Source organism: Micromesistius poutassou, assembly GCF_964030765.1.
Source record: "Micromesistius poutassou genome assembly, chromosome: 10".
Lineage (NCBI taxonomy): Eukaryota > Metazoa > Chordata > Actinopteri > Gadiformes > Gadidae > Micromesistius > Micromesistius poutassou.
This window is the reverse complement of record NC_140280.1, coordinates 16,637,587-16,660,728: the sequence shown is the minus strand read 5'-3', so window position 1 is coordinate 16,660,728 and position 23,142 is coordinate 16,637,587. Positions and strand designations below refer to the sequence as shown.

The 23,142-nt window shown below is 43.4% G+C and overlaps 1 protein-coding gene across 1 annotated transcript; it reads left to right on the top strand.

The window, feature by feature from the left end:
* The first annotated feature begins 3,963 nt into the window (after positions 1 to 3,963).
* Positions 3,964 to 22,546, top strand: castor2 (cytosolic arginine sensor for mTORC1 subunit 2). The gene is made up of 9 exons (XM_084474005.1): positions 3,964 to 4,239; positions 9,428 to 9,498; positions 10,559 to 10,752; positions 12,985 to 13,117; positions 13,942 to 14,065; positions 15,148 to 15,261; positions 19,016 to 19,098; positions 19,775 to 19,869; positions 20,788 to 22,546. The coding sequence occupies exons 1-9, from the start codon at positions 4,127 to 4,129 to the stop codon at positions 20,851 to 20,853; spliced, it is 993 nt and encodes a 330-aa protein (XP_084330131.1). The 5' UTR covers positions 3,964 to 4,126; the 3' UTR covers positions 20,854 to 22,546.
* The last annotated feature ends 596 nt before the right edge of the window (positions 22,547 to 23,142 follow it).

Below are 23,142 nucleotides of genomic sequence, written 5' to 3'. Positions count from 1 at the left end.
GAAGGAACAGAAAGAGAATGACCGCTACATATGGTTTAAATCCTCTTAACCCATCGGAATGGGTTTGTCAATGACTGCACATCACATCATCATTTATAATCTATTTTAGAGAGCAGCACTCAATTATTTTAACTCCCTGCTGATGTCAAATGTAGTGTTCTAAAATAAATGAATAAATATATATATATATATATATATATATATATATATATATAAATATCAATCATATATACTATATATATATATATATATATATATATATATATATATATATATATATATATATATATATTTATTCATTTATTTTGGAGCCCCATTTTGGTCAGTAAAGTAAATAAACGCTCTGCTACTGAAGCAGACACATTTTGCATATGACATCCTGCATCTTAGTGGTAAACATCTCATTCGGTCAGCTGACATACAACACCATGTGCTTTTTATCAACCCTGTAGAAAATGTCACAATTTTACAGCGGAAAACAACAAGTACAGCTATTTCCATCTGACTATTGGACTGTATAGAAAAGTACACACAAAACACAAAAAATTCCCTACCCGGAAGGTCATTCTCATTTCAACCAATATGACTCATCCTCCATAGAACATGGAACCATTGGAAAAGTTATAAAACAATGAACTTGATTCTTACTTGCCCACTCAAAACTAAGTATCGCTAAGAAGGGCCCTCAGCAAGGTCACCACAAGTTTTATCATTAGGATTATCCAACAGGGAGACAATGCCAATGTAATGCCAGTCAAACCACATCTTCGCCTAACAAACACACTGAAATAAATCCCAATCAACTCTGGGCAGCAGCTTCCCAAAACGCCACATCAAAGGATGTCATTACACATTACACGTTATGCCAGGACCGAAAAAGTGAATGAATAGATGATATGCAATGGGCACCTGGCGTTAAGTTGTGTGTCAGAGCCAGAGTATATGCGGTTGGGAGCGCAAGATGAATTTGTTATAATTACACCATCGAACCACGTTGTCACTGAACACAAATGCCGCTGATTTCCCCCGCCTTCGCATAATGTGTAGCCGCTGGCCCCTGATGCAGCACCAAAGACCATTAATTTGTCTTCTTCTGTTGACACAGATCAGCGCTGTGTGCCCTGGTGCCAGAAGGGAGTTGGAAGACGAAGGTTGAACCCTGTCATCATTGGCCTTGATCTGTGGGTTTTATACTGGTCACGGGGAAGAGATTAGTGCTTATCCCTGACGTGCACAATTGTACATGCCTTTTATTTCCTTCCCAGCCAGTGTTGTTGCTGGTAGCATACACTGGATACGTCCTAGAGGGGAAATTTCAATGTCTTAAAGCAGAAGACATTCAAAACGATATTCTGTCTGTGCTAAATGACTTTCTTGTATTAATAAGATAATTAATTGGTCCAGGACGTAGGCCCGACCATAGCCAAACCATATTGTATCCGCATTTTACTATTGGCATGAAACCGAAGCTTGGAACAAATCCAAACTTTAATCCATGAGCCCTGTTGAAAAAATGTGCTGTAATGAGCTGATTATAATATATTATTCGCTGAAAACATGCTGTTGGCTAGTGAGTGTGTAATCCTACTGGCTGAACCAGGCCTTTCAGGCATACATAAAGGACTCCAAGCTGAATTTAAGTCCACATGTGCCACTGGCTAGCACAACACAGCCCTGACAAACCTATATCCAGACACAGACAGAAGTACACCTCATTTGTACAGCATATATTATTGATGGTCTTCTATGCCTGTGTGCCTTATTTGTAGCTGTTGCTCATGGCTCATTCTAGCTAAAGCATTATGAGCGTCTGGCAACCTCCACTAATGCTTACAATGGACACATTGTATCTGTACATTATACCCATGTCAGAAGGATGCTACATTATGACAAGGTCTTAATCAAGGCACCACAATATATATACAATATATAATATGCAATGAACAAAGAATATACATATTATTTTTATGTTTCTGTTAGTCAAATCTAAATGTGTGCAGCACTTGCAGCATTTGAATATGGATACATGTGGTAGTAGTATCAAATGTGTAAAGAAAGTTTGTTAAGGAGGATAATGAAAGTGTTCATGAACATAGTACATTTACGTGGGAAGGAATGATTACACAAAGTTGCACTTGAAATAAGTGAGTCAACTATAACTCCCATTTCCCTTCTGAAGAGATAGGAAGACAACTGAATGGGCAGAATAAAGACCCCTGGAGCCACTCTTTTGTTGTCATCCTCAATCAACGATACTTGGATCCACGGCATGTTCTGCTACTCTTTGCGATAAACAAGGGAACGAGGAATCGACAGCTCCAAATGCTATTGAAAAAAGATATTGGACATTTTATGGTTTACAAGTTGGCTGCTATCACTGGGATGCAGGCAGGTGTGTGTGTGTGTGTGTGTGTGTGTGTGTGTGTGTGTGTGTGTGTGTGTGTGTGTGTGTGTGTGTGTGTGTGTGTGTGTGTGCCTGTGTGCGTGTGTGTGAGTGTGTGTGTTTGTTTGTGTGTGTGTGTGTGTGTCTGCTTTGTCAGCAGAGTCACAGAAGCGAGTAGACACAGTGAAGCAAATCCTTTAGACCTATAGTATTGTAATTTAGACTAAAGTAGGCCAATAAGGGCCTTAGTTCAATATTCTGTACCATTGTGGCAAGAGAAGTCAGAGGAACAGTTCAGGGTTCGATCCCCAAAGCCTGCAGTCTACCTATAGGCATACTAGATCCAAGATGGCTAACCCCAGTATGCCCGCTGCTAAAGACATCTGATCGAATGCTCTTGTATATCATATACCAGAACAACATCATGAAATTGACTTACAATAACTAATTACTATATGCTTCAGCTATACAATCGTAATATGCACAATCTTGAAAGAAGTTGTCTTTTAGAGGGAAGTGTGTATAAGATCAACATCTGTTCATTATTTTGAATACTTGAGAGAATGAAGTGGTATGTAAAATGGAAGTGTGCACTTGTTTAATTAAAACCCTGCTTCCTTCCTCCATGGAGAGGATTTAGCTAGTGGTTGATGAAAAAATAAAAAATAAGAACATGATGCATCAAACAAAACTCAATGGGGAATATGTATAGAGAACAAAGATCTTTACATTTTTGACTAGATAGGGGAAATTCAGGGATTATTGTTTATTGTTTATTGAGAAACTGAAATATAATTTAATGTAATATTGTATGATATTATGTATGATATGATATATTATTGTATTAGCTTATAGTTATGATATATAATTATGTTATATTATATCATATTTCTATGTTTTAGACTTTTCCAACCATGAATCTGTGTTGACAAATATGAAACCACAACACCCAACATGCATCAGCAGTCTGCAGATCCTCCCCTTTATTTCGAATGGCAAGTTGTTTGTTTCACTCTTACCAGCTGCTAGCTGTTCCAATCGGGGAGCAAACATGGGGTGGTCCAGTAGCCCTCTGTTTCGCTGTTGTACTAACTGCGTCAAGCCTTTGGAAACTCACAGTGAAGATGTTCCTGGATGAACAATGTTGTCTTCAAAATAAAAGCGGCACACTAAATAGGAAATTGAAGCTAAACAACGGAAAATACCGTTTACATTTTGTCATTTTGATAACCCCATGCGCCTAAATAGTGAATACTGAGTGCAAATGAAAAATGTAATTATTGACCTTTTGTTTTTTTAAATTATTAAAATATGACTGCCCTTCTATTACGGCAAATCTTTTATGGGGTTATTTAAGAGTCTATAGTTCATCTCTTGTCGTATCTACGCCTGCTCCTCCCTTTTAGATATGCTAATTTTAGAGGGAGGCTAAATATTTGAAGATATTTGTGCACATCTGCAAACATGTTCTCACAGAATATGCTGACAGCACAGCTTCCACACCTTGTGACATGTACTTTGAAAGAGCAATACCGGAAAAGTAAACAACGGCGCTGTAGGCTGGACTCGGGTGGCTTGACACTTGGTCGGTCGGTTTACCTCATTGCTTTCTTTATTCCCCCCTCTTCTCCCTTTCTTTCAATAAGCTTTAGCCATATGTGTGTATTTATTTATTTATTGATGCTTATTTAAAAGTGTATAGATTTTCCTTTTAGCTGTTCACCCAATGAGAAGACGTAAAAGATGGAGCTACATATACTAGAACACAGCTTGAAAGTGGCGAGTATAGAGAAGGAGGGTATCCAGATATGCACTCATGGATTAATAAAACTCGCCTTCTTGGCTTCTAAAACTAGGTAAGTGTTTTTACAGACACGATTCACGTTAACAATGCATGTGTGTTACCTCTCCTTGTGCTGCAGTTATACATGTATTACCAAAGGAGTATCGTAACACTACAGCAAACTAGTGGCAAGGCTGCATCAACATGCCTTGCATTTGGTCAAAATAGCCAAATTCTTGGCCCAGTTCAAGTCTGATTAAAAGATAGTTTATTAGCGACTGAAAATATGTTGCACCAGTTGCAAGGCCTACCCTTATTTTTTACCCTTATTTTGTGGTGTCATTTTGTAGTAGCTTTGTGTCATCTGTAGACTAGCTGGGTCGACGCGAAGGGGTGTGAGAGCACATAGCCGTCTCATTGTTTTCCTTTAATAAACACAACCTTCTTACATTGAACTGAGGATGCAGAGTCTAACAGGAGTTTTGAGTTACTTTCTTGAAAATATCCCAACATAATTAAGATGGTTCAATGGTTGATGGGGACACTATCGTTCTCTCTGATTAATTGGTAACCCTGTCAACATGATAAATAATTAAACATTTTATAATAATATTTTGTTTTACAATAACAGTCATTTAATCTTGTGAATTTGTTTTCATTTAACTCTATCTCATTGTTGTGAATGAAAGCACAATATATTTTGATATAGCTAACACAAATGGTACTGTAAGCATTAACAGTAATGCTAGCCTATATTGTAGTATACTTTATTTGTGAGGTGTTTAAGGCCTTCTCGCTCTATGATGGTGGGTTGTGGCAATATTAACAGAGGGTAATAAGATCAATGACATATTAGTAAACCAATGTATGATTGGTTGACTAATAAGTATCTGTTGAGTCCATGCAATACTTATTATTTTATTGAAGATCGTATTTTTGAAGATAGCTACGGTCACAGTATTCAGTAGCACTACTGGGCCTAATACTAATCTGAGAGGAACACTATATCCAGTAGAATATCTCCTTGATTATTCTGCAATAGAGCACAAATGAACATGCAACACAGATGCTTTGAATTTCTATGAAAAACATCTTAGTCTTGTATATTAAATAATTTCATTTTGTTCGGTCAGCATTCCAGTGTTTGTAATAATGATAAAACAGGCTCCTGTTCACATCTGTTTCTAGTCTTCTCAGAAACTGTATTATTTTATTTTTCCAATTCATCATTGTAGAATCCCCCGTAAGCCTTTTATATCACTTGACCTTTAGCCTTCTGGCCTTGTGTGTGTGTGTGTGTGTGTGTGTGTGTGTGTGTGTGTGTGTGTGTGTTCAAGTGATCTCATTGAAGTAGGCCTACCGGGCATGGATGATGTGAAGGTACAATGGTCGAGTCCCCTTCATGTAGGCCTCCCAGGCTAACCCCTAATGGGTTTGCAAAGCAGAATCTGATCCTCTCCCGTGTTTTCCTTTACTTCTAGGGCTCAATGTAAATTGCAAATTATGGTTAAGAGTAATCGTTGCATTTGACCTTTCCTTTTGTGGTGTAGGCTTTGTGTCCATGGTTTGCTTTCATTATCTTTGTTGTTCACCATTCTTAATTTGGATTCATATAATTTAATTTCACTCAAAAACACTGGCAAAACTATTTTTTATAACTACTGCCAATTTGGATTACATTTTAGACTGAATCATTTTATGACTGAATAACTGATCATTATGTGATGAACCAACTGAGACAAACAGACCTACCCTTGTTAAATGTTGAATAATTGGAAATGTGTGACAATATTGGCTTTATATATTGCACATGATATTCTTTCCAGAATAACATTTGACTACTCTATTGGAATACATTTTGAATATGTATGCTGTTGAGGAGGAGGAAAATGAGTGTGAAGAGGATATAGTCTTCATCTTGTCCAAGTGGCAATGTCTTTTCATAGACATGACAGTGACGTAATGTGAAAACACAAGTTTTCACATTATGAAAGTTCACACACTGCACTAAGCACATTACAGAAGATACCTTCAGCAATGCAATTCTCCTATCTTCTTTGCTAAGGCCACAACTGTCTTCTGAAAATTGAACAACATGGAAATGTATTATTATTCTACTTATTTCTATAATGATCCAGGATCCTTTTTTTAAATTGTGACTAGTTTCCTTACAATGGTCCATCTAGCTGAAACAGTGAGAGATGACTTCTGAGTCTGTTTCCAAGGATTCCAACTCCTTTTACTTTTTCTTGCTTTGTCTTTGTATTTTTCTGTTCTCAATCGATCCATATCTAGAGTTGGGGGCTGTGTGAGGAGGCACCTCTTTGTAACAGCAGTCGGGCTGTATCTGTGCAGGGCTTTGCCAATCGAACCAAAGTGTTGCTGTGCTGTCAGGTGGCTCAAAGCACTACAGAGCAGAACACAGTGATGGATATTCATCTGGAGACTCCTCGTCAAGTTCCTTGCATGTGCTTTAGAGTGCGTATCATGCTGGCTGTTTGGCTGACTCAGCTGACCTTGGACACACAGGCATTCATTCTTCTCTCTGCTTTCTGAATGGACGCGAATGCTGATGAACCATCGTTAACAATGTCATAATATTTGAAGGGTGACTAATCATAAATATATGTAGTAGCCAAGCAATCGTCTTAATAAAGACCAAAAAAACATTGCTTGTGAACATCCAGTAAGGTCGAGTAGGGTCGAGGTAGATGAGTCATTTCCAGGAACTTGGCAGCTGATTTTGAATAACGTGAAAGTAATTGAATGTTCCATCCAATCAAATTCTTCACACCTTTAAGCCAAAAGCAAACTGTTTACGTTCAACAAACAGCCACCGCCTGTGAAGAATCTGCACAGTGTTATGCACAGTTTAGCTGTTTAATGTGCAAAGCATCTTGTCATGTACTAGACCCTGATTGGGTCTAGGCCCAATCAGGGTCTAGACCCTGATTGGGTCTAGGAGGCGTTGCAATCAGTGGCCAATTGTGTTGGGTTTCTGCTTGGGGATCGGGTTGAGTGCCCCCTTCCCACGCCCCACATTCAAATAACTGTTTACATCCATCACTTATGTAGTGTTTGCAACGCACCTGCTCAATAATAAAAGGATGGCACCCACTTTGTCGGACACCACGCCTGTTAAAACTACCAACACAGTGTAATTGTGTGGTAGCTCTGTTTATGTAGTCTGGAAACCTAAAGAAGGATGTGCAATAGATGAACAAAAGCGTTATTCGGATGCATTAAGCGAAGTTCAGAGGTATTCATGACAGTAGGCTTCCAAAAAAGTCTGATGTCATGTAAGTGTTTGTCATATACTTCTGGTAAACAGTTTGGACCAAATCATCAGGTAGTCCTATGTATGTGTTTCCAGCTACCCTTACAATGTGGTCTTCATGTGAATCACTGACCTTCTCCCAATGTGGTTAAGATGATGAAATTCTCTATTTGGTCCCGGGTGCATTTTGCACCGAGCAGTTGGATCATGCGTTTTATTCTCAGGTTTGAGTATAAGGTCATTCTCTATGGAGTGCACACAGTCCACACTGCCTTTTAGTGTGGGGAAAACAGTGAAACGTTTGAATGATAATGCTTTCCAACCTTTAGAACTGTGACCAGCAGTCTTAACTCTTTTATATGTTGTTCATATGTGTACTCTGTAGGGACGTACCTACCAGTACTATACAAACAACCATAACCAGCAATATGCTTAAGCATAGATCCAAAAGGTCTGTTTCTCCAAGCGTATCTAAAGAGACGAAATGTAGTGGAAAGGATTATGTTTTCCATAAACTTCAGGCAGAACAGATTACTGGCCTTTCACAAATTCCTCTCACAGCAGTTGACACCAACTTCTTGAAAGAAAGATTTGTTGAGCTAGCTGAGCAGCACCATATCTGTGTGTGTGTGTGTGTGTGTGTGTGTGTGTGTGTGTGTGTGTGTGTGTGTGTGTGTGTGTGTGTGTGTGTGTGTGTGTGTGTGTGTGTGTGTGTGTGTGTGTGTGTGTGTGTGTGTTTTGCTGCATCAGTGGTAATTCTCACATTGACTAAGGGACCATGATTCACTTGATGGTAAACCTTAGTGATCCTCCTTATCACTCCTGACAGCATGCACACCTGACTCATGCGTGTGTGTGTGTGTGTGTGTGTGTGTGTGTGTGTGTGTGTGTGTGTGTGTGTGTGTGTGTGTGTGTGTGTGTGTGTGTGTGTGTGTGTGTGTGTGTGTGTGTGTGTGTGTGTGTGTGTGTGTGTGTGACTTCCAAAAATGGATTGCTTGTGGGATTCCTTGTAAAAGGGTGATTATGGGGGGAACATCGCGTTAGCCTGTTAACACTTTAGCACCAGCCGCGCCTCCCTTTCGCTGGTCCCATCTGGCACCAATGTTAGCGATGTCTTCACACTGCAACGCAAAATGGGTTATGTATGTAGGTGTTGTCTTGTTCTGAGAGGCCATACTTGTTCTCCTGTTTCCTGTTGCTTATTCAACTGTATGAATGCACCCTGTTTAAGCATCGGCCTCTTTCGTAGGCCTACCCCTTACAGGTCCAGTGTGTAAAATGTCGGTAGCCACTAGCGGTGAGGTTGCAGATTGCAATCAACAACTGAATCCCACCCCCACTCACCCCTCCTTTTCCAAGACTATGGTGGCCTGTACTGGCCTGTATTGTGTGAGGTGCCAGTAGGTAATTCCAAAACAATGTCATTTTCAATGACAGCATTGAGTAGCCCAGTGTCGAGTAATGAGGATCCTGTGAATGAAAAACCATAGGTCATTTTTATTTTGTTTTTTTTCCAACATCAATATGATAATAAAAATCCTGTCTCTGAATGTAATTGCACCATTTTGCGAAAAAGCAACATACATTTAAATGGCGTGTTTAAATGCAGAGGTTTAACTTCTAGGAAACTTAAAGTGTAATACCACAGTGTTCGTTAAGATGTGTGGACCCTTTTTGTGGTAATTGGCTAAATCTTCAAAGAAGAAGTGAAATCTGCAGTCTTGGATTGATCTGCTCATAGATTATTCAGTTTGGCAAAGTCAGAAGTATAGACAGCTATTCGCCTCTCATTGCTGACTATTACCGAGGCAATATGAACATCAATATAGATTACACCCCAGAGATGATAAATCGTGCCTTCTATTGAATATCTATACACACAAAAGCAGGTTGTCTCTTAAGTTCCCTCCTCTATCTCACCATCTGAGTTGATCTCAAAAACGTCATGTACCTAACTGTTTCTCATCTTTCTCCGGTTCCACAGGTGTAAATTCTTCAGTTTGACCGAGACCCCTGAGGACTACACCATCATCGTGGACGAGGAAGGTTTCAAAGGTGGGCCTCTCCGGGGGCAATTAGGTTGCCGCGGCAACGCCCCCCCCCCCCCCCCGCCCCCCCCCCCATCCACATCAGGCAACCGAGAAAAAGGGAAAAAGACCACGTTATGTAACGTGTGGTCCTGAGGCCTCGCCGGCACGCGTGTTGACCCACGGTGTTTGACTACATATTGCTTCAGCGCCTGTGTCATTACATATAACCATGGCTGCCTCACACAAGGGACTTCTTTTTTTTGAGGTAGCGAATCCATGTCATCACTGGCCCTCGTCGGTTGCCGTGGATACACAGACTGTTGTGTAACAGGTTGAGGTATTTCTCTGCGTCGCCCTGCGGGAAGGCTCCGAGGGGGGTGTTGGTGCTCCGCTCTGCAGAGCGCCACGTGAGGCGCGGCCGAAAGCAATATGGCCCGCGAAGGCACAGAAGAAGAAAAAGGATTCTGATGATAAAGTATTGACAGTTTTAACAACATCAACGGATGATACAAGGCCGTTCAGTGGGCTGAAAGACCACAGTGGCCGGTTTGCTCGACAATATTTATCACGAGGGAGCAGAAACCTATTTAGCAGGGGTATTTTCTTATTGGTTTTGATTTTGATTTCCCTACAAGTCTTAACCCAATTTGATCCAGCCATGGAAACTGGATGGAGAGGACTCCTTAGCAGAGGAGGCTGATGTCCTCAGTTGGCACTGTTTCTGTACTTTCAGTCAGTTCCGCCAGCAATAAGTGTCACTTTAAATCACTCTGCTGTCCACAACACAATGCTTTTCTACTGCGTTCATCCATTGTTTCAGTGTACCATATACGTGTGTAATGCTAAAACAGAATTTTAAAGATGCATTTCATTAGATGTCATACGGATGCATGTGTGTATTGTATGAGTTCAAACCTAGCCCTCACCCAAAAGGCCAGTATAAAACCATCATCCACAGTGTAGTTATCACTGCCTTCCTTCATCACAACCGTCAGTTTACTGTGTATCTCAGTATACTGGGTGCATCACAGGCCACTAGAAAACGTGTGGGGTGAATAACAACGTCTCCGCCTGTATGATTTCAGAGCTGCCCGAGTCGGAGCACATCAGCGTGGCCGAGGCCACGTGGCTGGCCCTCAACGTGGTGTCGGGGGGAGGGAACGCGGCCAACTCTCAGCCAATAGGAGTCACCAAAATCGCCAAGTCGGTGATCGCGCCGCTGGCCGACCACAACATCTCTGTGTTCATGCTGTCGACGTACCAGACAGACTTCATCCTGGTGAGTGCGGGGCTCCGTGCTCTGGGCCGCGGGGGGGGCCATGTCTTACGTGTGCTTTGTGCTCTGCTCCTCAGTGCTGTTAAAGAGAGCGTGTGTGATGGTTTAAAAAAAAAAAAAAAAAGCCCTTTTTTTCTTTTGGGGATGGAAATGAAGCTCTCGTTTGATGCCTTTACAGCTCCCTCAAAGACCCCATGCGTAGCTTGGCCCGTCTATACGTGGTGCTCCTCTGTGTGACTGCAGAAGGTTGAAAACGCCTTTTATCCCTGCAATGGGTCTGAACATGAAAACCAAATAGCCCTCAAGCCTGTGTCTTGAGGGGGTAGGTGTAGGGCGGGGTGGGGGGGTGCCGCATTTCAGGTTTTATTTTTTTGTTTTTATGTTGCTCTTTTCATTAATGTCACTGTGGTTTATTCGCACGGTTCAGAGCGGAGCCTTGTTATTTGCAGCATGGAATCCTCTTTTTATTGCTTTGCTCGGGTGGGGGTGGTGGGGCCGGCGGGGGCGGGGGGGTGAGGCAGGCTCAGCTTGTTTATTGAAATAAAAACAAAACAACCCACGTTGATGATAATCTTTTTGCTGGTTGCATAAGAAGGATCAGCATGAGCCTCTTGTGAGAATTCCAGGTAACATGCTGACCTCTCTCTCTCTCTCTCTCTCTCTCTCTCTCTCTCTCTCTCTCTCTCTCTCTCTCTCTCTCTCTCTCTCTCTCTCTCTCTCTCTCTTTCTCTCTCTTTGTCTCTCTCTTGTTCTCTCTCTTTGTCTCTCTCTTGCTCTCTCTCTCTACCTCTCTCTCTTTCTCACCCACTTACCTCTCTTCTTCCCTCGCTATGCAACAATACCTTGATTGCATGTGTAATAGAAAGATGAGCTCCGGGGGGAGGAGGCATAATACCTTGATCCTGCCTGTCGTCCCCGCGGCTAACGGCTCCTGAATCTGCGTACATCTCCTGCCTTCCTGTTTTTCTCTCTCATTCCTTCGTTCTTTTTTCTTCTCTGTCTTGATCCCTGCTTTGCTTGTGCTTGGTGTGTCTGATATGAGAGAGAGAGAGAGAGAGAGAGAGAGAGAGAGAGAGAGAGAGAGAGAGAGAGAGAGAGAGAGAGAGAGAGAGAGAGAGAGAGAGAGAGAGAGAGAGAGAGAGAGAGAGAGAGAGAGAGAGAGAGAGAGAGAGAGAGAGAGAGAGAGAGAGAGAGAGAGAGAGAGAGTGAGTTACTCTCACTCTCTCTGCACACTGGCGAATGCCCTAGATGTATATTTATATCTATACACTATGCTTTGTCCTTGCTCTTATCTTCTTTGTGCTACAACATGCTGTGTTTGCATGTGTGTGTTTGCATGTGTGCGTTTGCGTGTGCGTCTCTTGAATAGGACATCTTTTGATGTCATGATTGGCTGTGCCCACTTCCCCGTAGTAGAGTGCATTCATTCTCCAGCGAGCCACAGCGCTGCCCACTCCCACAGGGCTTTGGTGAACTACAAATGAGATGAAGTCTTACTCGGGCTCTGTGGGGGAACACGCCACCACGCTGTGTCCAAACATACTCTCGCTCTCCCCCTCCCGGTCTCAATCTCTCTCTCCCTCTCGCCGTTAGATAGATTCACCTGTGTGTGTGTGTGTGTGTGTGTGTGTGTGTGTGTGTGTGTGTGTGTGTGTGTGTGTGTGTGTGTGTGTGTGTGTGTGTGTGTGTGTGTGTGTGTGTGTGTGTGTGTGTGTGTGTGTGTGTGTGTGTGTCTTGAATAAGGTTTCCATCATCATTGGGAGCGTTATGTTATCAGGGTCTATATAACGTCATTAAGTTCTCTCTAGGCTTGGGCCCCCACGTTGGCCTCTGCGCCGTGTGTAATGCAGTCCCAGCTATTTATTCAGGGGTCTGAAGTGTCTTCCTAAGCGCTGTGTCGCAGCCCTTTCTATCTGGAGAACTGGAGGACGATAAGTTTTCCAATTTTGAAGCTATTAAAATGCAAATTAGACTATGTTAGCAAGAAAGGGAAAATGAACAAGCTTAATTTTTTTTTTCTCATAAAAGGTCACCGCCCTTGCCACCTCTCCCACTGTGTTTTATAACAGCGTCTGATTTGTAGAGAGACAAAAAGTGTGTAGCATTTCCGCAAACAGAATACACTTCAATCAACTGTTTCAACCCCTCGGCCCTTCATGTCACTCGATGTGTAGCCCCTTGCTTTTTTACACATCACTCATGTTCCGGTGGCGCCTCTCCCTCTCGGGCCCGCAGGTTCGAGAACGAGACCTGCCCATGGTCATGCACACGCTGTCCTCGGAGTTCACCCTGCTGCGGGTGGTCAACGGGGAGACGGTGGCCGCCAACAGCCTGGGCGTCACCAACGGCTTCGTCAAGCCCAAACTCGGTAAGCGACGCCGGACACACCAGTGATCCAGCAGAGAGTCGGGCGGTGCCGATCGGGATGGAGCATTTTGATTGGAGCGTTTACTGTGGATGACGGCAGTTGTTGTACTTGCCTACATTTTGATTGCGCAAAACATGGAAATAATTACAAATGAAACATGGAAACAAGGACAAGAATGCAAAGTAGCTACCGAACTGTTATCAGAACACAAGGTTATGAGTGGTGAATCTTATTTCATTGAGTCCGTTTTTGAGATATTCTCTAGGTGAGGCATCAGATATTCCTTTTGAATAGCTGCCAAATACCGAGCAGCTACGTGAAAAAAAGTTTTGCATTCACTCAGACCATTCGTTCTGAGACTTCGGAGCACAATAATTGCGATGCATTGCTCTCCTTTACTGAAATGTAGCACGCTTCAGAAGGCAGAACATTCAGCTACCTTGACTTTGTTCTGTTAATCTTGTCCAATTTGATGCTGTTTTTCTTGTGGTACGAAAATGTGTTCTAGGTTGACGCTTGTTGTTGGGCCTACACTGTTTGAAACCAGATAATTCAGGGCTAGTTTTATATGGTACGGAGCAGTGATGACGATGCACACTACTCACCATGTACTACTGCAGGCTGAGCCATTCAAATTTAGTATATTCTATAGATTAGATGAAGATACATGTAAAAGTAAACACTGTTTGACTTTATTTAATATTTTAAGATAAATTGATGATTTATCTTAAAATGTGTCTTAAAGTGTGTGTGTGTGTGTGTGTGTGTGTGTGTGTGTGTGTGTGTGTGTGTGTGTGTGTGTGTGTGTGTGTGTGTGTGTGTAGTGCCCCGCCCGGTCATCCACCCTCTCTCCAGCCCCAGCAACATGTTCTGTGTGACCAGCCTGGACCCCGACACCCTGCCCTCCGTGGCCACGCTCCTCATGGACGTCATGTTCTACTCTGGAGGGTAAGGGGCCTCAGGCTGGGGGCCGTGGGGGGGCGGGGCATGTGCCAGGGTAGGAGGAGCCAGGCTAGGCTCGCTCTAAGCCTTTTACCTTTGGATGGAGACACGGAGAGCCCTCTCTCCGCCGACGGAGAGCCTGTCGCAGACCCTCTCCGTAGCTCTACGTGCGCATCCAATATTTTTTAACTATCCGTCGAGGCAACGGAGACGGACGGCAAGCTGTGATTGGTCCTCTAACAAAATAATTTCCGGAATCACTTTTCCCGGTTTGACTTTGCACCTTATTTACTTTGTACATTGTTTACTTTGCACATTAAGGACCAATAAAACACCAAATAAGATTAGAAAAGTTTTTCGAAGTTTCTTTTCAACACTATTTACATGGTTAGTAGTCAGCATATTAAGATTGAGATTGATCGGGTTTGATCGGGCAGCAAATTGTATTGCGTAGCCGACATCCCGACGGAGAACTGTGAATGCTCGAGGGGTCTCCGTAGTTACGGAGTCGGATTATGGATTACAGTGTTTTTTTGTTACCCAGGCTGAACTTTCTTTTGGCCTGATTATCTTGAAACTGATTGTTGTAGTCCTTGATCATTATAGACATAGTTTTCAAATGATGATTAAGTGAACCTACCCAAAGACGAGTAACAAACACAGAAATACACATTCAGAAGCAGGCTCGCCATGTTTACCGTTAGAAGAACACCATTCAATTCATCTCCCCTGTTAAGAAAGGCGGAAAAAAAATAAATAGTGGCCTGGAAGCACACTCACTTTTTCCATCGTACCAGACCCAGACAGCCGGTGCCATTTATAGCCGGCAACACTAAAAGACACACGCTTCCCTTCGATACCTCGTGATAGATCACGCGTCGCGCCCCGGGGGCCTCCAGGAGCCTCCAGGAGCCGATCCGAGACACAGTTTAACCAGGCAGGGTCCGACGGCGCTTTGATGGGGAACAACCTTTAGAAAGCGGGAGTCCCCGCCGCCGCCGCCGCCGCTGTGGTGTCGGGGCGGGTGATATAATACCTGGGTATAATTAGACCGCCGGATGACGCCGGCCTCTCTCTCCCCCACGCAGGCCGAAGGAGGCGGGAGGAGGCGCCGGCGAGGACTCCAGCTACATCCGCTTCTTCTCCTTCTCCCTCATCGAGGGCTACATCTCCCTGGTCATGGACGAGCAGACGGCCCAGAGGTGTGACACACGCACACACACACACACACGCACACGCACACGCACACACACACACACTGCAGCCCGTCTCTACCCCCCCACTGGTTGATGAACCAACGGGTTATCATCGACGATGCCCGGTCAAACGCAGCAAAGACGCACCATTTTAAAATAAATGGGTCTATAAAATAAAGCGATAAAAATGGACAAATAGGGATTTTAAAGTACGCCGCAGACATGACTTAAGCGTCCACTGTTAATAATAATAATAATAATAATTATTATTATCATCATTATTATTATTATTATTATTATTATATAAAGAGATAATAAAGAGAAACATTGGTTGAATAAATAAGTCATACGATGCGATTGTCCAGTCCAGTAGTGCACGCTGGAATGAGGAGCAACCCCTGATACCTTGGGGGTATCAACTGTAACAATAGGGATCTTTTTGATGGTCCAGTCCCCCGTAGTTGTCAGGGGGGACCGTTGCCAGAGAAACCACCATGAGGCGTAAATAAGGTCAGTGTACGGGGTCAGCAGGAGAAAGTAGAGGGAGAGACACACACAGCATGAGATTCAGACCCGTCATCGGTACATTTTGAGACATGGCCCCGCCAAGTAGGTTAACTAGACGAGATGCGCATCCTATGCTAGTGTTTGCCACTGACATGTTGGCTCATTGAGATTCACAAGACAATAAATGATCACTTCGAAAGGACTGTCGGTATATAAATGAAAGTACAACCGCAGGTCTAACATTGATTTAGCCCACCATCTCGGCGGCTGCGGGCGGTCACGACACGAGGGTCGGAGCAGCGCATTATTCCTACCGCCGAAGCACAAAGCAAATTTGCAGTGTGTTGCCCGGGAGCAAGCGGGGTGATTGGTTGCTAGGCGATGGAGAAGCGGCTGCTGGCTCCGTGCACCTTTTTTTTATGCGCCAGTGACACAGCGGCTTTTGAGAGAGAGAGAGAGAGAGAGAGAGAGAGAGAGAGAGAGAGAGAGAGAGAGAGAGAGAGAGAGAGAGAGAGAGAGAGAGAGAGAGAGAGAGAGAGAGAGAGAGAGAGAGAGAGAGAGAGAGAGCTTATGCCCTCCTCACCACTCACCCCCGTCTGTCTCCTTCTGCCAGCCCCACCTCTACCCCGACCCACCTCCTATCCTCCCCTACCCAGCACCCACCTCCCATCTCCACCCCTACCCAGCATCCACCTCCCATCCACCATTACCCAGCATCCACCTCCCATCCACCCCCATCACCACCCCTACCCAGCATCCACCTCCCATCCACCCCCATCACCACCCCTACCCAGCATCCACCTCCCATCCACCCCCATCACCACCCCTACCCAGCACCCACCTCCCATCTCCACCCCTACCCAGCATCCACCTCCCATCCACCCCTACCCAGCATCCACCTCCCATCCACCCCTACCCAGCACCCACCTCCCATCCACCCCTACCCAGCATCCACCTCCCATCCACCCCTACCCAGCATCCACCTCCCCCACTTCCTAGCACCCACCTCCCATCCAACCCTCTTGTGTGGTTCACACAGTGCTAGATGTGCGATTAACTAGCAGAGAAGCATGGCAAACCTTGTTGTTTGCAGATGGGAAGGAAAAGTCTGGGGATACTGAGTCATGACAGATGTACTCCGAATCAGAACTGCAGTCTCACTGAGACAGGGTTTTGAGCATGTGGGAATTGCTGTGCGTGTTCATTCAAATTAAAATGTTTATGGTGAGGACAAAATGTGCCCTGCTAAAGCATGCGGTTAGTTATTCCTCACTGAGGCCCTATTAATGTCTTTCGTTGTGGGTTATGATTGACTGGAACCATAGCAATTTGATAAGGAAATAGCGGGAAGTAGTAGAAGAAGTAGAAGTCGCTCTTTGAAGCGGCACAAAACCAATGGTGCCCCTAAGCATGAGCAAACAGCACTAATAAGTACTATATAAGTTGCAGATATATTCTAGAACATTTAAAATGGGCCGCACAATGCCCAGTGAAGAGACTTTCACCAGCCTAAGTGTTATCCGAGAAATGATGGTGCTCTAAAATGTTTTCCCTGAATAATTACTATAGGCTACTTTGAATTAAATGTTTCTGGAAACCGCAACAGTCTTTTTGATACTGCAAACAATGGCGCAATTAAACAATTAATTAATATAAATATTTAAGTCATTAATTCATCTAAAATCCAATTTCATCTGTTTTAATAAAGTGTGTCATTAACAAGCACCTTTTTTTAATTCCAATTAGTTTCTGAAGTGAGGCGTAATGGAATTAAACAAGAGCCCTGTGGATGCATTTATTACAGGTGCCGTCCGTGTTTCTGATTGGTCAGATTTCTTTATTATTTTATCAATCACTTTGCGAACCAACTTAAAATGTCAGGCTTATTTATACTTCATGCAAATATAAATGTATGTTATTTATTGTTTATTAATTTAACTATTTATTATTATTATAATGTTTTACAGATTTTTCTAATGAAACGCATTTCTGATAATCGATTACTCACATAGCAATTCCAATAATTACACCATTATATCCAGTTACTACATAGCTTTGTTGAATTCTCTATTCTGATGGTCATTCATGGTATTCTACGGTATGAATAAGGGCCGCTGCTATGAATAACAGACAAAAATCAAATAAGAAAAAATATGATATATTTGTGACAAATTATTGTTTCTTTAGTAAGTTGCCGTGTAGTAAGTGCTGTATTTTTGCAAAACATTACAAACAAAAGTAAATTACAGCAATCGACCAGTTCCCTTGACAAAAAAAAAAGATGCTCAAGCACCGCAGAAGAATATTTTCAGCTGATTAAGTCAGCTTAAAGTGACTCGTATCAATGGGTGGTAACTTTAGTATCCATGGTATAAACCGCTTAGGGGCTGTCCCGTTAGGGGTGCTGATGCTGATGGTGCCGAGGCAAAGCTGAGGTTCCTAAGCACCACCAGCGGTTTGGTTTGGTCCTCCCCTGTTAGGTTGATCTATACATTACACAATACATTATTCCATGGCTGGAGTAATGAAGTCAAGAACAACCCTGAAGAACTTTATTCTTTATTTCAAGGATAGCCCCTTGAGATGTACCATCTCATTTTCGAGGGGGTCCTCCTTACAAATAATGGCAAACAATACAAACATAATAAAAAGCAAATACTGAATATAATAACAAACATATAAGCACAAGGATACACACACTCATCACACACCCATGCACACACAATGCTCCCCAAAGCTAATCTCCCCCCCCTCTGCAAAAATAGAGGTGGGCCTGTGTACACATAAACATACATTCACACAACCTATATAAAACTCTGACTGAAGAACACCCCTACCTCACAAGAAGGGAAGTAAGCCCAGAATTCTGTGTTGAAGACTACAAGATGAACATTTATACTTAAATTCTGTGATATGAAAAGAATCAAGATGCCAAACAGAATTCATGCACACATGTTTGTTGGGCTTAACAATTTGCATTGGGAAAACGATAATCTTGCATTCATTTGTGTCTTTGATAAAATAAATAAAAATATATATATATAATGAGATAGAAAGGCCTGGTGTGCGTTAAGCCCTCTGTGTGGTTCTTAAGCAGGTGAGTCCCCCTACAGCGATGGGTCATCCATTCCCCTCTGCCGGCCTCTCCATGTGGAGGAGCTGTGTTAGAAGGGGCTGAGGCGTGCGCGCTGAATCCTGACAGAGCGTCCTCCCAGACAGCCCTGTGAACTGCTGCATTATGTATCTCCTCCAGATTCCCCAACAACGTCCTCTTCACCAGTGCGTCCGGGGAGCTTTGGAAAATGGTCCGCATCGGCGGTCAGCCTTTGGGATTTGGTGAGTCAGTGATTCAGCCTTCTGATTGGACGGAAAGCTTGTCTATTACAAAAAAAATGGTTGGACGGAATCATTTGGATATGGATGACTTAACCGAGAGCTTCAATAAAGCAGCTTGACCCAAATCTGCTCTATATGATAATAATAATAAAAAAGACCCCCAAAAAAACTGCATGTTAGGAAAGAAGTGTTGTTATTGTTGTTAGTTTTCCTCAAACAAGACAAGTCCAACAGGCGGTCGGGGCTACAAAGCCTATTGACTCATTTTCATTGTTCCTGGAACCCGAGAATAGAAATCGTGGGAGTGGTGCGGGGAAAAATCGCTATATCTTATTTTTCACACGACCGCAAATGGAAGCGCGCTTTTATTTATATCACTCAACCTCCGCCGCTCTCTGAAAGCAGGTGCTATCTGGACTAGCCTGTGTTGTTCTAATGAACCGTCGCTGAGCGGCATTCAGCTCCAGTGATCCATGTTTTGTGTCTAACCTTTATTCAGCCCTGTTTTTTTCCCCCACTGATGCAAAGCTCCTTTTATTTACAAGAGCGTCACCGCGGCGAAAAAAAAAAAGTAGAAAGGTGTTTATTGACGATCCATCAACAACGAGGTGAATGATTTATAATAGTGAACTGGTGACGGCGTGGTGTGACTCTCCGCTCTGCATCCCTTCCCCAGATGAGTGCGGTATCGTGGCCCAGATCTCAGAACCACTGGCGACCGCTGACATTCCAGCCTATTACATCAGCACCTTCAAGTTCGACCACGCCCTGGTGAGCTGACCTGGCTAATCATTACCCGTACAGAACAGAGCGGCACACAGAGGGGAACGCTGCCGTTCTGTTCGGCTCTGTGTCCTGTTTTCTACATTTCTTCTTCGCACTAGTGCCAACAGACACAGACTTGGACGCAGTGTGATATTAAATATGGATTTGGTCATGCTAGTGTGGGCATGAATTTTTAAATCATCATTGCATTTATGGAACGCCTACAACAATTGCTGAGGTCAAATGTATTAAGTGTAACGCATGAATACATTACGGAAGGTTTGCTCTATTAACATGTTTCTTATGATTAAATGTCTTCTGTGCCGTTTTGATATGAATATAAATGGTAAATGGACTGCATTTATATAGCGCATTTTTCGTAACCAGTGGCCACCCAAAGCGCTTTACAATATTGCCTGACATTCATCCATTCATACACACATTCACACACCGACGGCGGCGTCAGCCATGCAAGGCGACAGCCAGCTCGTCGGGAGCAGTTAGGGTTAGGTGCCTTGCTCAGGGACACGTCGACACTCAGCTAGGAGGAGCCGGGGATCGAACCGGCAACCTTGCGGTTACAAGCCAACCCACTCTACCCCCTGAGCTAATGCCGCTACAAATGTATAGAAATAAACTAAGCCAACCACCTAGTGGTTAGCTACGAATATTGCATAAGTGTGGTGCATTGTGGGTTGCACATTTTAGGAAACAGGACCGTGCTGAACTTGAAGTGGGTTTAGCATAAGTGTGGCTTTCATCCAGCGACTCTCTGCTGAGGCTTAGGGGAGGAACGGGCTTACCTCTGATCTTAGCACAAGTGGGTTGAGTTTCTGCTCAAACAACAGGGTCCGTTGTGTCGGCTGCACTCGCTGTTCTTCCGCCATCAAATAAAACCACCCCTGTGCCCTGCCTTTCTCCCAGGTGCCTGAGGAGAACATCCAGAGTGTGATCGGAGCTCTTAGGACCAATGGGAGCGCGGGACAGTGATGGTGGACGACGAGGTCGACTCAAGTGTTATTGCAGAGCCCCGCCCCCCCCTCCATCTCCACTCCACCCTTTCCTGCAGAGTCTTCGCTCCCGCCTTGAAGCTTTTATCATTGTCCAAAAGAAAAACAAAACCAAGTGCCAAGGGCTTTATCGGCGGTTGGAACGCGTAGTGTGTTGTTGGGAGCGCGGGGGGGGTGACGCAGGTGGATGGATAAGAGGGGTGTTTGGATGTGGACAAGGATGCCTGTGTTCTAAGGATACTTTTAGTCTGATTCTTTTCATCTTATGACTCTAACCTTCCCCCCCCACCCCCACCCCCCTCTACCTTCCCTTGATCCAGCACTTGAGATCCTTTCTCTCTCCTCCCCCCTCCCTCCCTCCCTCTATCTCCCTGATAGCTGCTGCTTTAGTGTTCAAGACAGAATAATATCTCAATGTTTTCTTTCTCTAGTTCCCTTTTTTATCTTTTTTTTGCTCCCCTCCTTCCCCGTCGGAAGGAGAGAATGTACTGTATACAACCGTTTGAAGAGAAGAATATCCTTTATCCAGAATCTGTGGTGTGAGCGTTCCCCCCTCCGCCTCCCCCACCTCCCCCTAGACAGACGGGACTTTGTTTAGTGCCAAGATGTTGGAATGCCTCAACTGATGCCTTGTCAAAAACAAAATGATAACGGAAAAAAATAAATAAAACGTGGGCACGCTAGTGGAAGGGAGGAGGCCCCGGACCGACGAGGTCAGAAGCGGCGCTGACACGCAGTCGGCGACAGGACAGGACAGGACAGGACAGTCCGGCGTTCCCTTAAAACACCCGAGCATCCTGCTATTCTTTAATTCATCCGTTTTGTTTGTCATTTAATTTAATCGCAACACAAAAGACAACCATCGTATTAATGAAAATTCTGTCCGACCTTGTAAATGAAAAAGAAAATGAAAAAAAATGACCAGACTGCAAAGATGAAGTGATACTCCCAAGGTCTAGGCGTAGATAACGGTTGTATTTAAAAAAAAAAAAAAAAAGAAAATTATATATTCTTTTTTTACACGATCTGCGAAGACATGCCGACAATGTATCCGTTTTGTACCGAGTAATAATTAACTGAGCCACTTTTGATTAATTACTATAATAACCACGGTGACATAGACATAAGCTAATAGGTTCATGCGGGGAACTCTTTCACTTTAAAAGCCCCCCTCCCCAGCCCCAACCAGCTCGCACTTTAAGCGGGTCGTGCTCACTGCAGACCCGCAGTACTGACGTGAAATGTGGGGAGGGCCGTTTAGCTCCGAAGGACCCGATAGAGCAGCACATTGACATGTATTGGTCTTAAGCATTAAGGTGACTGTGCTTTTCTTTTTTTCTTTGTTTTTTGCTCTTTGTTCCTTGCTTTACCACAAGTTGCACCTAACAAAAAAAAAAGTACTTCTGTTTGAGATTTTATTTGCAGAAAAAAAAGTATTTATCAGTGTTAAAAACATGTTGAAGGTGACCGCTCTTAAAAAAAAAAAAAAAAGAAAGAAAGCTACTCTTTGTGTGCGTGTGTGGGTGTGCGTGCGTGCGTGTGTGTGTGTGTGTGTAAAGGAGAACGCATACTGAGCTCCTCTTTTCTGTCTCGACTGACGGATCCAGAAGATTGTTGTGCAGTTATTTGCTCCTCTGTGTTAAAATTTTACTCAATAAACTGGCAACCATAACATTTTAGCCCAAACTGCATGTTGAGTCTATGTAAAGCAGTCAAACTCCTTTCTCAGTTATATTCATCAATTCACATTGAAAGGGAAATTAATTTTTTCAACTGTAGTTGAACGTTTAAAAACAATATGTATCTTGTGGATAAACGATTAACTATTTTATGACCTCTACTTCTAGTTTTGTTATGTCAGTCGCTCAAGTAGCTTATTTTACACATGACTACCTTGAGGTAAGTCTGCATTGTTTTCTGCTTCATCAACATCCCCACAATAGCCAAGCCTGATGAGGTTCAGTGTTATGTCCAGCGAAGCAAGTCAAATATCACCTAGCACTCATTTAAGACAATCAGAGACCACCCAGAACCAGGGCCATAACTAGTGTTTTCTGCCTGTCCTGTGTTGAGGTTCTCCTTAAAGGCTGGTGGTAGAGGGAGGCACACTATCCTACGTTGTGTTACAAATGACTCGTTTAGAAGTCTTTCTGAAATTGGTTACATGCCATCGATTCAGGGGAAGGGGAAAATAAATATACAATAGCAGCACAAAGCTTTTCATGGATTAAGCAGGGAAACAAACATCCATTCAAAATCCTTTTAATCT